Source organism: Photinus pyralis, unplaced genomic scaffold, assembly GCF_008802855.1.
Source record: "Photinus pyralis isolate 1611_PpyrPB1 unplaced genomic scaffold, Ppyr1.3 Ppyr1.4_LG3a, whole genome shotgun sequence".
Classification (NCBI taxonomy): domain Eukaryota; kingdom Metazoa; phylum Arthropoda; class Insecta; order Coleoptera; family Lampyridae; genus Photinus; species Photinus pyralis.
In genome coordinates this window covers 21,862,594-21,881,560 of record NW_022170509.1, presented here as the reverse complement: position 1 = coordinate 21,881,560, position 18,967 = coordinate 21,862,594, and the positions used below count along the sequence as shown (strand labels likewise).

The following is an 18,967-nucleotide window of genomic DNA, read 5'->3' as shown; positions in this document are numbered from 1 at the left end:
TATTGCACGATCAGTAAATTTCTAAGGGGCGAGACAAATCTTATTGGAAACCGTAATAAAATAGTGACGGACGCATCGAAACGGAAGCTATACATTTATACCACCCAAAAGTATAGGAGCGGTATTGATTTGTCACAATATCCCATTCGCATATGTAAGTTTTAGTGAATTGTATTGCCTTTCCGGAAAATATCAACTTATATGTTCCAAGGGACCGGAAGGAAGTTAAATACAAAAAGGAAACGATCTCGAAGGCGGGAAAGGGTTTATAAAGGGTTAAGATTTGGAATAGAAAATACTCACCATGTCGCAAGTGTAGATGTCAAATGACTTATTGCACGAAACATGTTTCCTCGTACCGCGTTGTTACAGCTTCTCAACATTTCCTTGGCGTACCTGTAAAGAAAACCAAGGCATGAGGCCTGCAATTTCATTTTTAATTTGTAGGAATATACCTATTAATATTAATTAATCAACAAATTTACACTTTGTCCAAGCTATAAAGGTAAAAGTAAGGCAGTTTGATTAAGCTTGATGAGCATTTTTGCTTGCTCAGAAATCTGATAAACGCGGAGAATGTTCATTAATGAGCGTCGGGTAGCTATCCATCTTGCGAAATACCGTAATTCTTAAATAAACCTAAAAGGGTTTGTCATTAAAAAATCATATGATCTTCCAAATTTTAGGTAAAATCAATTCGCGTTCTCTTCTAAGAATCGGCGATAGATTGCATTAGTTGCAGTGGACGAATTTACGCTTGAGCAAAACGTTTCACGTAGCACTCCCGCAAAAATCAAATTATTGCTATATGGAGCGCAAAAATCAGATCGCATTACCCATTTTTCGTGAGTGAGGTTCATTTTGCAAATATTCGCCAGAAAATTATTTTTTCTTCAAACGTCAAAATATTAGGCCATTGTTCGACTGAGTAGTAGGCGCCAAAGTTTGACATTATCGTTAGAGCAGTTTTTACTTTTCCTTTTCCTGTCGCCGGAGGGAAAAGTGTTGTTATGGAAACACAACAATTTCATTTATTTATTCAAAAAATTATGATATATTTTCAGACTTATTCATTAATGTAATATTAAATGTACAATTGGTAAGTGTTGCATTCTGAAAATTGAAGCCGTGCAACGATGAACTAGACCCTGTTAAAGTATTTACTCTCGATTTAGGCGATGACCTCGGCGAAGACGACGTTATTAGATTTCCTGATGCGCCTGTTTCAGTTACCGCAGTTTCGTTTAAATTTAATATTCGGCTAGCATTTTCTTTTTTGTTGCGAATCGACTCTTCTATGTACCCTTCTGCTACGGAAGTCGACCTCCAACCCCCGTGGCGCTTCAACGACTCCATAGTTCCTCCACCATCGATGAGTAATGTAGCCGAAGTACGCCTTAAACAGTGACCCGTATATTCTTGGACATTGCCTAATTTTAGAAATTCGGCGACTTTTCTGGGTACAGCACTAATCGTATGAATCCCCATAACATTTTTATAGCACTTCCCATTCTGATATTTCAAAAAAAACCTTCTCTCTTGCATATCTCTCGGTCTTAATGAAGCGTACTTGTGGTAAATATTCATGAACATTTCTCCGATGATGGTAAACGAGCGCACTTTTTTCGTTTTGCTATCGGGAATTTTTATTAGGATTAAATTTTCCATATCTTCAATGTCGCCTATATTCATTTTCATCATTTCGTCGCATCTGCATGCCCCGGTTACTCCGATTAATAAAACAATCTGAATCATAATAATATTACATTGGGAGAATTAAAACTGATTTAAATTCACCTTTATTCCTAAATATACATCATCTGGTGCGTCCACTAGAAAACCTTCAAACTGCTCTTTAGTAAATATTCTGGACTTTTTTGCAGAATACCCTTCATTGGCCTTTTTCAAAAAACATCGTAGCTTTAAATATTGACTTATATTTATTCCATGCTTGATAATTAATTCGGATTTGATCATGGCATAACGAGACCACATTGTCGAAGATTTCCATTTTTTATCTTTTTGCATCTGATTAAAATACGCAAGAAGTACATTTTCTGAATAGATGATCACATTCTTTCCATTACACCATTGAATGAAGTGTTGATATGCAGTAAATACTTTTCACCGGATTTCGAAGGTCCGAGGCACGATACTGCTTCATTCGCCTCAACGGTAATTTCGGGCGGCGTGCATTGCATTCTAAAACTAACTAATTTACACTATCTTTTTAGTGATATAATTAACTTACTTCTTTCTTATCGAGAAATCTTTCTTATTCAAAATTACGAACTGACATGTAATTTTTTCACTCAATAAAATTATTTACTGCGTAACCAAGGAAACAGCACATATGCACTCATGTAAAGGAAAACAAACTTACCTACTTGACAATGACGTTTAATTTAACGAAAGCGATTAATATCCCTTAAAAACCTGGTGTTTTGGATAAATTTGCGGAAGTTTGAAGAAAAAATAGCATATTTTATTTGGAGGAGAAGTTACTTTTCATGGCTTGCCTTCTATTAGCCGCCTCACTCCGTTCGGCGGCTAAACACAGGCGCGCCATGAAAAGTAATACTTCTCCTCCACATAAAATAATGTACTATTTTTAAAGAGTTAATTTATATGCGCAGGAAAGTAAGGGAGAATAAATTTTCGCAAAATTCTTCAGTTGAAACATTGGCTTATTTAATTTGAAACGCACATTACATCCTTCGTTTAGTGTGCACGTATTAGGTATTTATTATTACACCCGTCGTCGCGTTATTAGCTGTGAAAGGGGATTATGCGAAAATTGACAGGTGTGTATAATTTCCCCAGAAACCTTCAGTCAGTTGATTCAAGCTGTTTATCAGAAGCATGACACAGATCTATAAGGAATAGTCTTTTGTTAAGCGTGATACCTTAATATAATATGAAATTATGGTATTTAAATTAAATTGTAGATGCGCTGTTTCGCTTGGGCAACTAATGCTCGCATTATAAGCTTACTAGGAATATTTGAAACGGTGTTTGTGGAAACTGTAGTAAGGGTGTTTACCTTTTCCTTTATTGGACTAAATTGGGAGGTCATTACATCTGTTTATCTATCTACCAGTACTGAAGCTGAGGGCTATTTGAAGCCAGCGGCTTTTGAAAGAAAGTAAATTTTGTGTCGCCAACTCTCTTTGTATAGCGAATTCATTTTATATTCCTTAGACACATTGTAGTGATAGTATAAATTTAAGAAAATAGTTTCAAGGGACAAATTAAATTAATTATTATAGGTTAAAGATTTCACTCGTGGAATTTGAGGTGAGCAGCGTTCTCAGAATAGCAACTACGTTTCCACATTGTAACGCGTTTTCCTAGGGGACCAATGTCTTGCTGTTTCGACGATCACCGTCACTTCGTGTTAATCCCGTAATGGAAGGCGTAATTAAATTTACCCGAAATCGTCATGAAACCTTCATTTTCGAACACACGTTATGTCAAGTAATTTCAGTTTCCACGATAGTGGCAGTAAGACTTTATTAGACTTCTTTTCCTGCGGTCTGTTACATTGGTAATGTCTCGATGACTCCTGTCCTCACCGAGACATTGATATCAATCAATAGTTTTAGGTATATGAAAATTGAAATTTTGTATTAAATAATACGATTTAGAGACAAATGCAATACAAAACTCGCCAGTAAAATGACACGACTTGAAATCGCAGACTTTATCCAAATTATTAACAAACATCTGAAATGCAGAAAAGTTTGCTTCCGTTGAGTTTCCAGATTACTTTCAATGAAGCAGAAGAGGAGAGAGACGAGACTTTATCTTATCATGTATCCCAGCATATTGGCCCCGTGTTTCACGTGGGTAGTCTCAAGGGTGGTCCAAAGTTGTTGCTGTGGTTATTTGTTTATAAAAGGAAATGGTCAAGGCAAGTCCTGTTTTGTTTTGTTGTTATGCAATTCGAAGGTAAACTAAGAATATTTCCTTCAAAATATCTTGGTCATGTTTTTCTCTTGCCAGTATGATTATTTAGAATTTTCCAAGGAAATGCTGTAAAAAGGAGTGAGAGTGAGAGTGAATATGAGAGTAAGAGTTTGCATTTTAACATTGAGAGCTAGCCGGCATAATTAAGGGAATTTAAAAGGAATGCTCATTTTTGACAAAGAATCCATATTATCTGAAAATAAGGGAGTTCAAAATAATGAAATAGGAGAACCTTATTTTTATGCGGAAATACAGATGACAGCTCTGCAAGTATTGGTCAATTTCATATATTTCTATTGAACGAGGCTTGACGATCAAATTTGAACCCCATTGAGCGACGCTACTCGAGTTATAATGAGCACCCATCATCACAGCTACAAACTGGTACTGCCTGCTTTAAATAAGTCTGAAAGATGTTCTACAAAGGAAAGACCATTTCTCTCTACTAAGAGAAGCTCACTCAGAAATTTGTCACCGACGCGACGAACCGGTTGATGTATCATGGTATCTTTGTGAGTTCAGTTTCCCTTGAAAGGTCTCATAAATCAATACACGATTCCCAAAAAATGCACACCACTCACTAACCCCGAATGGTCCTTACGTGTCGACAGTTTGGCGAGGATTTGCTTCTGACCACCAAGGCTTGTTGTACCTGTTCAACTATGACTAATACGGGCCTCATTTGTCCAATTAATCTCCGGCTGCGTTATACGGGCCCCGGTCAATGAGCATGAAATTAATAAAAATTGTTAGAGGGTACTTTAATTAAGCGTTTTTAATAAAAAAAATTTGCTGAAGAAGCCCGAAATTTACCACAATTTTAATAAATAGTTCAGTTCAGTTCATCAAAATGTAAGGATATGTTATTTATATCATATCATGATTACTTTTATGTTGGTAAGATGTGTGTATATTCCTGAGTGCCTACTTTAAGTAGTTCAATTTCTTAAGAAGTTATGTTAACATTTTTTGACGTTTTGAAGATAATTTAATAAACGTAAAAATTATTAGGAAAGCCATGAATATGTGTGTAATTATATTATACCAGCAATGAGTAGCTTTCTACATGTTTTACATTTCATGTGTAAATTTTTTACGGATGAGCAACGGTAGACCGGAAAAGACGGTCGATACGAAAAAGATGGTCAATGCAAAAAAGGCAACGCATAGAAGATGCCAGAGAAACCCCTTCCCCTCTCGGGTGTTCAAGGCGGTCGATACAGAAAAGGTAACGCATTGAAAGTGCCAGAGGAGCCCCTTCTCTTCTCGGGTGTTGAAGGGGTCGATACCGAAAGGTGGCATCGATTTCAATAACCTCCAAATTGGTTATTGTTTTGAAATACAGAAAAAAACTCTTTTTTTCGTCGACCTCTCGATAACAATATAAATTCCTCCTTAGTGACGAGTACCATGATGAAGCTTATTAATCGTTAGCAACCATTAATGGTTAGCAACCAACCATTATACGTTAGAAACCATTAATCGTTAGCAACCACTTATAAATAACAACCATTTTATTAAAGGGAAATGACAATTATATAACAATTCACTTTCGGCAACAGCTGAGAACTTCCATCCACCTAACCATCTTAATCTCGGTTTTAATGTAGTGAGATCAGCAGCCAGTATGGTCGCCAAACGATCTCAGCAAAGCATATCCTGATGTATGTATGTGTAGCTCCTCGGATAAGGTATTGTTAAGGTATTCAGTTGCTTTACCTTCAACATTGAGTACGTCGACCACAGGGATGAACATTTCCATATCTTTCACTGTTAATACACGTACTTTAGTACAGTTGCAAAAGAATTAATTACATTCTAATTTCACATACCTTTTCAAGGTAAAATGTCAACGTGACATTTTCGGAAATATCTCCTTTCAAATTCATTGTATTCCATCAATTGCCGAACTGATCGAAACCGTTCCAATAAGTTTCTTTTGATTTGAGTGGATATATGTAATGTTAAAATCGTCTCCGCAGCAGAGCAAGCAACATAATCTTCCACGGCGATTACGAGGACTGACGGTACAGCATAAAACAACACATTACTATAGCAACGACAATAGCTGTAGGTAATTTATTGAAAAATCGTCGGAGCTCATAATTTCGTTTGTAATTTCTTGTAGTTGAATTTAAAATTACCTACCCCAGTGAAGTCGACGAAAAAACGTTGTATGCAATTCATGTATAAATCGGCGATTATTGGTTCGTTCGAATCTCACTCACCAATAAAACGCCTCATTTATACACTCATTGCATAAATAACTATTCATTATACCTGAATCACAATCTCCGTTTTAAACACTCAAATGCGTGCGAAAAAAGGCCTTTAAAACACACGTGCTTTAAAGTTGCTAAGTAACGATGCTTCAAGTATGACTTTTGAAACTGGCATCTGGGTGAAATAAAAAATCCTCTTAGGTCGCTTTCTGTAAATGCAGAGCATTTCTTGGCTTGTACCTATCCTTTGGTTGAAGCTTTCACAAACGCGCGTAATTTAAGGTAGCTTCCAAATCTGTTTAATCGCAGCATTGTTTGAAGTTTTTAGTTAATGCACCAAAAGATAGGAGATTTAAATACCTTTGACATTTCCTTCATATATCTCAGCATTATCGATGCATTTAAGACTTTATTCTTAAGTAACTTCCTTTTCATCCGTGGAAACAACTTTTCATATTCTCTATAATAGGCTTTACTGGATTTGGATTTTACACCTACCAACGTTTGTTTAGATTTGACAACAAGCGATTTAATGGACGGTGTATTATCTTTTTCAAAGGAAATTGTTTCATTCACAAAGACGATGATTTTTATAAGCAAACGTCAAGTGACGTTTCCATGGCAATCGTGAAATTACGAACACCCAGCCCACTTAATTGGACATGTATTCGAGTATAACGTCAATATGATTTCATTGTATTTCCTATTTTTAAATTATACTGCAGGTATAATAAAAAATACTATAAGATACACGTAATTGGTCTTTAAAGCACTTGCAACGTTAAAGGCACTCCGCTTCGCGGCGTGCCATTAAGCTCGTTGCGCGTGCTTTAAAGACTTGATTATACACTTGTATCTTAATATACTATTTAGTAAATGCATCTGCGCTTTATATTTGAAAAAATACAGCTTTGTACTGAAAATGAAAAATTGATGATCGCTTTGAAACCCAGTTTGTTTTTTAACATGGGTTTATCTTTAAAAGAATACAACTTATAGTTTAAGAGTTAGTCCATACTAACGACCAAATCTTGCCACCCTGTAGAGTCTTTATGAGTGTAAGGCCCTTCTGTAGTGAGTGAAGATCTCCAAGGATGTAACAAAATAAATGGCAGTAAATAACAAAATACTTTTCCCTCTTTAATCGCAGAATTTTGTATTTTGGGGCCTTCAATATCCCTAGCCCATGCATAAAGAAGTCTTCATTTGTTTTTATTTTGGGTTATCGTTGAAATTTGGTTTTATTATTAAGGATGTTCTTGGAGTTTTGTGGATGCCTTTATGCCAATGGCGCGCTATTCTTCCGAATTCTTTTTATTTTGTAAATTATGTCGTTATTATTTATATCCATTACACAAATCTCTCCACTTTCCTACTTTATCTATCTTTTTGTACCCCCTGAAATCTAATGCACATTTGTCATTCACCCTGCTTTCTGCGGTCTGTGGCGGACCTTTGAGCTTTATTTACAGCATCATCTCTCGCTTATCTGTTGTATCTGATGTCCCGCCTTCTATGTCTTTCCTGTCTCTTGTACTTCCGCTTAGCGTCCCTTACTTTTTAATTTTTCTTCAGATGTTTGTACTTGATTATGTGATCGTCTTTTTTTGTTTTCAGGGGATCATTCAATTATTGACTGTTGTGCGGGTTTGAGGCGCGGAATGGTTTTGTAATTTCTATCCAGGTTATTTGGGATCTACTCGCATTTGATATCAATACAGCTACAAAAATGTATACCATTTTGTGAGTCACCCATCCTTCAACACCATGATCATTCTATGTGTATACTTATTGTGGTGACCATCAACCCACGCGTTTCTTAACCACCACAACCAGATCCATCCCATTCTTGTCATCTTCTTCGTTCCCTCTGTAACTGTTTCATATGCTACTCTTACTTCTTCGCCCCTACATTTTATAATAGTTCTTCAATCCTGATTTCTGTTCTCTTTTTCTACCCTCCCGTCTACGTCGTCCCCTATTGCCCCATCAGCACAAACAGCCGCAGCAAGTCCTAAAACCATTACCGGTCATTTTTATTTGACGTAATTTATCACAAAATTCATCTTTTCATCACAAATCATTTACCGCAGCTGTATGTGTAAAAAAAAAAGAAAAATAACACCAAACAATTAATTATTATCTTTTTGTAATTGAGAGATCTCGCAAACCTTAATGGAATTTTTTGTTTCTAGTAGTGTACAGAAACAAACAATTTGCAAATTATTTATTACATCAATTTGTTTTTGTTCCAATCCGAGGTCTCAGGCGGGACAGGCAATAAAAATTAAGACTAAACCTTCCCTATCTTTCTCTTCGCTTGATCCTTATTTGAATTTTAGTATAAGTTCTCTTGCGTTTTGAAACATGCTACAGGGAGCAAGCATTGTAAGTAATTCTCTTAAACCTTATCTACATCTACCACGCTTTACAAAATGATAAACTACGACTTTTGGTGGAGATTTGTATACAGTATACTCTGCCGTATTTGAAGTAACTCAACCCATGTAATGAAAGGGAGTGACATTATTTTACTTCAGGAAGCAACGGGACGGAGGTTAACTTCAAAAATTCAAATAAAACTCATTCCCATTAGCATCTTCCTCACATTACCCTTTATATCTCTTTTGAACTGATATGCATAAATTGGTGTTAAAATTACTTTACAAATTGCTTAAACGCAATCACAATCTTGCAAAAAACCTATTTGCATTAGAACACGCTAACTTAGGGGCACACGTGATCAACAATATCATTACAGTGGTGCATTTGTGCACGCTAATGTGGGTTAGAAGCCTAGCGAAATGATATATTGGCATTGCCCAAACGTACAGATGCCGTTAGCGAGAATAATTGCGGTAACATTAAATTTACTGTGTAGGATAATAGTGGAGATTTAATTTGCATATGCCAGTTACCTAGCGCATCTCTCTTTGGAATCTACCCCCCTATATTTATCTTCATTTACATTTTACACGCACGTGTAATTCGGAATAATGAATTGAATGAAGGGGGTTAACCTTTTTAAAGATAGGATAAATCTTTTCACAAACATCGCTGAAAAGTTCGTCGCATTTAGCACTGACTTTCGACGTACTCGCATTGTAGTAAAGATCTATTCGTAGCAGTTGTGATACTCAGTTTTCAGGAGCATCATGGTTATAGCAGTGAAAAATTGAAGCAAGCTGTCATGTATTTTATATAGAGATGTGTTAGAAAGTACGCAATTCGCAAGCTTTCTCACTACAACAGATACTTCACCATGAAATCTTAATTCAATGTGGGTTAAGCTGTCTCTGTTGATATGGATTTTGATATGGATTGGATTTAAATAACTTCCGGTATGGTTTATATAAGAAGAGTACCTACTTTGATAATTGTAACACAAAGAACGACACTTATCCAAGCAAAATACGTTTCCGGAACTTTTAATGTAAAAATTACCTCTTACTGTAAAGCTTATGATTTTATTTCTTTAATACACTTTATAATTTCATCTTTTCATTGTTGTCATCTTTGAGTCGTAAACGTTCACAACAACTTACAAATTAAGCACCCTTATTAAATGTATTATTTTCACAAATGGTGGTTAAGTTTAATGAATCATTATAACGGTAAACACGTTACGTAATATCAAAAGGGATCTAACATTCTAATATCTTAACAGCCGTTTGTGAAACAGACATTATACGATTAGCAATAAACGATAGCAAACCACAAGTTATGAAGAAAACGTAAGTAGAATTTTTCTAGAATATAAAAACGGAAATTGTAATTGAATTTGTTTCTTTCATGGTGAAAGCAACATACACGGTGGTGCAAATTTATTTAGGACCCTCTTTAACCTTGTAACTATTTTAGTTTTGTTCCAAATTTGCAACTTCTTTGAACCCAAAGTGAAATAAGCGTGCAGCAGTCTTTTTTGCAATAAAGGGTTGGAATTCCCTTCGTTAAACAAGATTCGAAATTCTGAGTAAAATCTGGACAGAAATAAAATTATTGTATGTCGTCGGCTAGCTTATCCTTTACCACATTTTTAAATTTTAGGTGAATACATAATGTAAACTTCTCCTGCGCTCTGATAATATGACTAGAAAATTCTTGATTTTTGTTGTTGCTTGTCAATAAAATAAAAACTAAACGGCCAATTAACTATTTATTGACCATAATTCAAAACCAAAAAAATTATGTACCTATAAGTATACTTTCCTTTGTGGATACTAAGATTTCTTTATACAGAGTTGCTAAGATAAAGTTGGTGAAATGGTAACCCATGGATTTGTCAGATGAATAGGAAGTTACTTACGAATAAAGTCTTAAATGCATCCATAATGCTAGCATATATGAAGGAAATGTCAAAGATATTTAAATCTTCTATCTTTTGGTGCATTCATTCAAAACTTCAAACAATGCTGCGATTAAAAAGTGGAACAGATTTGGAAGCATATCCTAAATTACGCGCGTTTGGGAAAACTTTAACCAAAGGATAGATACAAGCCAAAGAAATGTTCTGCATTTACAGAAAGCGACCTAAAAGGACTTTTTATTTCACTCAGATAACAGTTTCAAAAGTCATACACTGTACCCACCACTAAAAAATGCAGCCGCGAGCAGAGGTTGTCCCCTCTACTCTACTCGCTAGACATGGACAGACTGGTAAACCTCCTAGCCGATCTAGGCTTTGACAGCATAACATGTTCAGAGGACGTGTTGTGAAGGGCAAACATGCAGGCACTCTGTGTGACCTAATGCAGTATGCCCTCCCCACAGTGCAGGAATGGTGTCTAACTCGAGGGATAAAAGCAAACAGTGTCCTTTACGAAGCGAACAAGATTTAGTCTTCGGAAACTACGATAGGGCATGCAGGAGTTGGAGTACTGGAGTCATGCTGGGCAAGTAGCAAACTTGGAAGCCTCACATAAGCGTTTTATGGGTAATAGGTACTTTTCACGACACTGATCTCTAAAAAACTAACGGAAATTTCTGCATTTTTGTTTTTCTCACTAAAATTTGTATTGTGCTTATAAATTGAAGCGCCAGTACCTTCAATTTGAAAATTAGAGCAGGTCGTAATTTACAGTTAATCTAAAAAATGTAATTTATTCCGCAGACAGTCGAAATTTTACCGCCAATGATTTTTTATAACCTAGACAGAAATTTGAAAAATAGAAAGCAAGCGCTACGTTTGACGGTCTTAAGTATTTTTTGACGTAAAGTTTTGGACAATTCACTCAAAATGTTTTCGTGGATAAACTCAAAGAATCATGAGCAAATCGCTGGACCATCACGACCATCTTCATCAAATCAATCGTTTACACAAGAGAATACTTCAAATTCGGAGAAGGACGACAACGAATCTGTTGTATCTAAAATAAAAAGGATGGGCAATATTTTGGAAGGCCTCAAAATTAAATTGGCAGTGGAAAAAGAACTGCTGGCCAAGGAAAGGATGGGGGTCGATTGTTTTCTGGCTAAATCTAGTATGGTAAGGAGGCAAATAAATTAATATGATTTAGAAATTTACGGTAAAATTGTTCAACAGAACCCAGAATCCGCTGAATACCTTTCAATGTCTCCTCAAAATAATGTTTCGAGTCCATTATGGAAAGATCAGCCCCCGTGGTTGCAACAGAAAGGTCTGAATAACTTCAATCCGATTACTCCGGATCCCCCAATGCGCCTTTCCCCTGCACGATACAAGGAGTACATCCAGGAAGTGGAGCGATTATGCCAAGCAGAATACAATAATGTCAAAGCAAGTATCAGCAGTATTAAACGAAGTGTACGCGAGGATTATATGAAAGGTGAAGAAATGTTGAACAGCGATAGCGAGCAACACAGACACAAAAAGCACGGGAATCACCACTCTGAGTATTGTTCGAAGAAGCACCACCGACGTAAATACAGTAACAAGTCCCACCAAGTAGACCTAGACGATGAAGGCACTTTTCCGAACAGATATCATTACGCTTACCACTTACAAAACGACTCCTTTCATGATGTTGGTGTAAACAGCCCACAGGTTTATATGAGAGAAGTTGACTCAGATTTTAATGATATCGAGGAAGCTTTACTGAAAATACACCACAATCAAACATAATTCACCTGGACTTGAAAGTGTAATTTTCGAATGTTTTTTGTACTACGAACTAAATAAATATTTTCTTGTCGGCTTTAGAAATGTAGATGTGGCCCAAATTGTCTACACTCTTTGTGGACTACTCGAGATGGATGAATTATTTATGATGGAGGAACTTACTTCTTTGTCGATAGTACGTTTTAACATTGAATAAGTTTTAATGGTTTTAATAAATTAACGTTAATGATCCCGAATATGCTTGATGGAGATTTTACGTAAACCTTGCATCAGATTCAACCTCTTCTGTATAAACTTAATTAGGCAAATAAAGCCTGACTGTAACATTTGAGAAAAAGGTAAATGTCATTAAATACTTGTTCACGAACAGAATTGAACTCAATGGCATTTATTCGAGCGTCTGTCACTTTTTGATTTGAGTTTGAACTGAGTGCAACGAAAACTGTTTATAAGAACCCCAGTCGAACTGAGAAACAACTCCACAAGCCCTTCCAAATTAATAGTGCAATAAACAGTCCTTCATCTCTTGGTGGCAATTGGTCTTACATTCCATCATATGCTGGCAACACAACGAAAGCAGAAGTTCACAAAAAGAATGCATATACATAGGGCGTGTCGTTCCATTATCCAAAGGGATCCACGCATCAATTTCTATCCCGTAGTGTTATCCCCAATTTCGTTTAACATTAAACTTCCGCACTGGGGTACATTTTCTTTTTGTTTTCTGTGGAAAATTGACGCAGAATTTCTTAATTTTGAATGCGCATAAGTATAACGTAATTTTCGTTTAAAGTTGTGGGAATAGCAAGCGGCACACCCTGTATCTAACTTATTCAAAGTGATCAGGAAATCTGGTTTTTGTTACAAATTGGCACATAATTGATGAGTCTTATTTAATTGTAGTTGTAGTTGTACACTAATAATCTGCCGGCTGTCCTGTTATGTATCACTAATGTTAAACTTAACGTGCAGGTTATCTGTCAGAAACGTCGTTTAAATAACGCAAAATGAGGTTTTTTGGCAGATGCACGTTAAGTTCGACGTTTTCGATACATCACACGGTTGATTATGTACAGTACATTATATGTATATAACATAAAAATTAACCCAAAATGCGTGTACGTATAATATACAGTGTGTAAAGCGATGGGGTATACAAGAGGGAATTTTTTTTTAAATATTGATCTATGACAAAAATTTATTCTTCATGATATTTTTTGCTTGCTTTGAAAGTACCAATAACGTTTCGATTGTTTGTGGTTTGATAGCAATACGCTATCTTGATTATAATGTAGAATTATAACTTTCAATAAATAAAATTAATTTTATTATTTTTCCAGATTTCTATAAATAAATTTTAGATTATCGAAACGTTATTGGTACTTCCAAAGCAAGCAAAAAATATCATGAAGAATAAATTTTTTTGATAAATCAATATTTAAAAAAAAATTCCCTCTTGTATATCCCATCGCTTTACACACTGTATATGTATAGCGGTCAAAAATGAGTACCCATCGAGTCACCTTTGGAATTTTTGTTTACACGGGAAATCGTATTAACTTCCAAAGGCGACTAGACAGTCACTCATTTTTTGATATCTTTGAAAATAAATGAACACCAGCGCATTTTTGAAAATAACATTTTGCGGTTTTTCGGCCATTACTTCGCCATTCGCAGTTTTAGGAAACTTTGAAAGGGGAAATTAATCAGCATGCAATTCTGCAGATAATGGGGACTTATTCTTATTCCCTTATCCACCAAAATTAGAAAACTGAGATGAGAGTAATGTCAGGGTAGTGTGAAGGGCATTTAACTTGCCAAATATTTAAGTACCTACATTATACAATTCCGCAAAATATTCCAGTTCAGTTTGTATTAAGCTTTACGGCTTCTTCCGGGAACGCTGTTCAAATGTTTCTCAACTGTGAGAATAATTATCTAACTTTGTTCAAGAGATATTTTAAAGATTGAAATTTGCATAAAGCTGATTAAATTTAATACAAAAATCTACCTTGTGAAAAATATTTCAAATTTGGTTTAAATTTTACGCCATTTTCGCAGAGTTGGTAGGTGTCCTTTGTTCTGCGTCTTGCAGTTATGTAAGTTGATCTCTACCACCTTTAACTTTAAAAAATGTACGGTAACGTCTTGCATTACGGACCACCAATAGTCAGCACAGGAGCACAATCAATATACTACTTGGTCTTTGCAGAAAAACATAAATTGTAGTAAAACCAAAAATAGATAAAGTCAAAGCAATTTACAATTAAAAGTTTAGTTCTCATCCTTGAACTACAGAATGCAAATTTTAAACACCGCGAACAAATTGAACGTAACAAAATTATAGTCGATTAAGTAGCAAATAGTCGTTAATTTACATTTAAATCTAAGTATACCGCGTATTTGAGCCCCTCGGTCAATTTTTATTAACTCGCTGCGAAACTCACCTAAATTTTCCGTAAAAGGCGATTCTGTGTTTCAAGATAAGAAAGTCTTTGTCAAAACAAATCATAGTAATGTAAAAAAATGCCGAAATATGGAATTGCCTTTGTGCCATATTTCTGAATAAGTGCCGGCCGTAAACGCGGACGGAAGCTGTTGACAATTTCTCTCTACGACTTTCGCTTTGACCTTTTTTTTTGTTCTGGGATAGTTCAATTACACAAACCTAGCGTACAGGGTTTTTATATACAGAGTAGTCCCTTCCTCTTTATGGATGTACCTAGTCGTTAAGAAATATAGCAGTTCGCGTTTATGAAGGTCTGACACGTTAATGGCGCTTTGTGATGATTTTAAACACTTCACTAAAGAAAGTAAATTAGTGGAAGACATCCTCTCTCTCTAATATGTTTGTGTTACAGTTTCGCAACAGTATTCCAGTCAAGTAATCTTGATAACCTACATTCTGCCACAGAAATTCCAACCTTCGTTAGTTCTAAAAGGCAGGCGTCCTCACTGTTGTTTCACAACTAAAAGCTAAATCGATACCATGCTTTTAAGACCAATTTAAAGTTCATAAAAATGGTGCCGTTTCATTCTTTAATACACTAACATGTATTCTGTATTTAGTATTTGTGTTTTACTTGAGGGTTGATACTAAACGATTTTACGTTGGCCATATAATATTTTTTTTGGTACGTTTCGTTTACTAGCAGTTACTATCCCATCGACACGTTTCTAATTAAATGAGTCCCCATAAAAAAGTAAAGCGATATTGTATACTTACAATTGACTAAATTTTTATTCCATGCTGTTTGGTGGGGTACGGAAGGGTATAGATAGAAAGTGTACGCTCCACTTGCAAAGTTCAGTCAAGCACATTTTAATGGATACGATTACGAGTTGCAAATAAAATATCATCTTTACCTATTCCTGCTGTAGAACGGTTATGGTGTTAAAAAAAATAAATACGCAAGTGTCATTGGCTACACGTAGCAAACGAGTCTCACTTAAATGTTAGCTTTCTTTGCTTACCAATGAATCTAAATAAGAAAATAAAGTAAATATCTGTCCTTTATTTTTCCACATACATCGAGCCAACTAACTGAGTGCTAAGGTAACGAAGCAAACGTCTTAACATACTTGGCGATTTCAAAGAAATCTGGCGGAATGCGTGCAGACGACAATGCCGAAGTACTTGGCAAGTAGACAATTAAAACTTGTAGGTATGCATCCTAGTATCGATTCTAGTCTAAGCTCTTCTCAAAAATAGGAAGTAATCGATAAGGATTTTGGATTATTTTTCCTGACTAGTAACAGTCTGTTGTAACAATGTTTATAAACTAATTAAAAGGTTTTTTCCTTCGGCCTTGGGTGGTGTTGAAGTGAAGGTTTGTAGGGTGAGTGAGCTCAAAAGTCAGACTTCGTTTAGTATTTTTATTTGGTAATCCAAATATATCGGACGCACTTTGCTGTCCTTCCTCAGTGGGACCACTGGGAAAAGGTTAACGATTAGCAAAATAAAATTAAACAAAAAGATAGGCACTAAACACGTCGAGAACAAAATGGTGGTCGCCTTCATTTCTTGGTGAACATATACATCGAAAAAACTTTTTTAAAAAGACATTAAAATTTCTGGTAACATATCAATTTGATCTAAAATTAAATAGATAACGTCATAATTAAACTCTCGAAATTCCAATTCAATTAACCCCAGACGTATAAATTACCAGGTCATGATGTACATAGATCAAGTCATTGAAATGCACTGATTGCTAATTGAGGAAAAGTTTTGGAAAATTGACAGAAAAAGAGAATGAAACACCATCTCTGTGTGCACGGATGCAATATTGACAAAAGGCGGAAAATTTAAAAATTGAAATGAATAAAGAGGATTGGGGTGCGTTAGAGGCAGAGTTGGACTGGGTCAAGCATAGAGTGACCCAGTGACCCGGTGACCCAGTTAGTTTACTGACCCAGTGACCCAGTGACCCGGTGACCCAGTTGACCCGGTGACCCAGTTTGACCCGGTGACCCAGCTTGACCCGGTGACCCAGCTTTGACCCGTGACCCAGCTTGACCCGGTGACCCAGCTTGACCCAGTGACCCAGCTTGACCCGGTGACCCAGCTTGACCCAGTTTGACCCGGTGACCCAGCTTGACCCGGTGACCCAGCTTGACCCAGTGACCCATCCTGACCCAGCTTTACTCAGTGACCCGTCCTGACCCGGTAGCCCAGTAATTAAATTATTGTTAGTTATCATCCAAAACAATTTCAAGTAACTTTTAATTAAAAAAAAACTTCCTCAATAATATTCGGCAACAAGCACGTAGCCCAATTTCATTCAAGAGAACTAATACCTAAAAAAATCAAATGCATTTGTTTATAGTTTGTAGTCAAGTAGTCAATGAAAGTATTTAGAGAAAAGATTTATTTGGATTAAGCTAACTAGTAGAAAAAAATTAAATGTGAATGAACACCTGTAAGCAAACTGGAAAGCCCTGAAGCAAAGAAATAACTTATTCTAATACAATTCGGGACATGGAAAGTTTTTTACGGCAGTATTAAAGCAAACATCACAGAAATGGCAGTTGTCAAGCAATCGAGTATTATTTTCAACAAACCAGCATTTCATTTATTGCATAATCTGTACACTTGAACCGAGGGCACTGACTTAACTGCGTTATTCAATCAAACTAGGTGACTGGGTCGAATTGGGTCCCCGGGTGAAATTGCGTCGCTGGGTCAAACTGGTCACTGGGTCAAACTGGGTCACTGGGTCAAACTGGGTCACTGGGTCACTGGGTCAAACTGGGTCAAGTTGGGTCACTGGGTCAAACTGGGTCACTGGGTCAACTGGGTCACTGACCCAGCGACCCAGTGACCCAGTTTAATTTAGTGACCCAGGTGACCCAGTTGACCCAGTGACCCAGTGACCCAGTCCAACTCTGGTTAGAGGGACAAAATAAAAAACAATAAAATGCAAGCAAAAACTAAAAACCGCCTGGTTCGTAAACATTCTTCTTAGTCTTCTCTTCTTTCATTAATGAAAAAAATTAAATATACTTGTCAAAGTAAAATGGGTTAACCACACATGCTGTTTTGTTCTACAAGTATCAAGATCAGTTTGTGCGTACGCGAACAGCCAACTGAAGGGGAAGTTATTTGAATAGAAAGTACATAGTGACGTTTAGTAGTAATCGAAAGTACAGTGACTCTATTAGAGACAGTGTGGTCATATGCTCATATCCGCCATTTCTTTTTCTTAATTTATCATTGAGCTTATACATTTATTGATTTTTTATAGATGATTTATAGATTTATGATTGCGATTTAAGCAATGTAAGCTTTCTTGTAGAGAATTTTATTACCATTAATGTACATTTGATAGCCATTTGATTAAATACGGTGGAAACAATAAAATCAATCAAACATTCTTTTATGTCGTACCAAATCAGATACGTTTGAAACAGTTGCTTACACATGAGACAACCTAATTTTAATTTGTATTGATTTGCGTACGTATACCAAACCCACGAAAGCCACAAAATGTAATTATACCGATTAGAATTTGGAAATGTTAGATGCCCATTTATTTTCAGTTATCAATCGATACGTACTATACTAACTAATAACCTGGGAGAAATGTACAAAAAACCATCACGTCAAGGCGCATACTAGAATTAAAAAAACAATGACTTTATTACGGTTCTTTTTATTATTGACATGGTTGAGAACATATTGGATTTACTCGCATAAACAGATTTACTCTTACTTTTCTGACTGACTGACAGTTTTCGGTTGCATCCACATGTCGGTGTCAAAATGTGTCTAAAATGCAATATGGTAAAGATATGAATAAGTATACGCCTTTAACTTTACTCACTTGAAAAGGAATGTGCTATTGGGAGGTGTTCAGTTTTGCTTTCGAAGTTTAACAATCCATTGCTTTCTTCTTTTTGTAAAAAATATTCACAAGTGTATTTCACATTTAATTACCTACAACAAAAGGTGTAGTATCAATCAGTCTCAATTACTTTATATTAAATCCTAGATTCAATCTTCAGCTTAAGCTTTTACAATAATTATATATGTATTTACCTACCTTAGTATTTTGGGAGACCTTCCAACAAATATAACATCGTAAATACTCAGGGAAACAGGAAATGTCAAAAACTGTAAAAACACTTGCACGAGACAAGTTTAAATTTTACAATGGAGGTTATAATATTTTCACAA

General features: G+C 35.9%; 2 protein-coding genes across 2 annotated transcripts in view; both read left to right on the top strand.

Annotated features, from left to right (window-relative positions):
- Positions 1 to 18,967, top strand: part of LOC116166264 (acetylcholine receptor subunit alpha-like) — a 54,575-nt gene that overhangs the window by 14,894 nt on the left and 20,714 nt on the right. The window lies entirely within an intron of this gene.
- Positions 11,363 to 12,359, top strand: LOC116166128. Its single transcript, XM_031480969.1, has 2 exons — positions 11,363 to 11,676; positions 11,734 to 12,359. The coding sequence occupies exons 1-2, from the start codon at positions 11,428 to 11,430 to the stop codon at positions 12,289 to 12,291; spliced, it is 807 nt and encodes a 268-aa protein (XP_031336829.1). The 5' UTR covers positions 11,363 to 11,427; the 3' UTR covers positions 12,292 to 12,359.

Excerpts from the sequence above, each read along its gene's own strand:
- LOC116166128 (XM_031480969.1), top strand. The coding sequence starts at position 11,428 with ATGTTTTCGTGGATAAACTCAAAGAATCATGAGCAAATCGCTGGACCA. Across the intron at positions 11,677-11,733 it reads TTCTGGCTAAATCTAGTATG|AACCCAGAATCCGCTGAATA; the intron begins GTAAGGAGGCAA and ends ATTGTTCAACAG.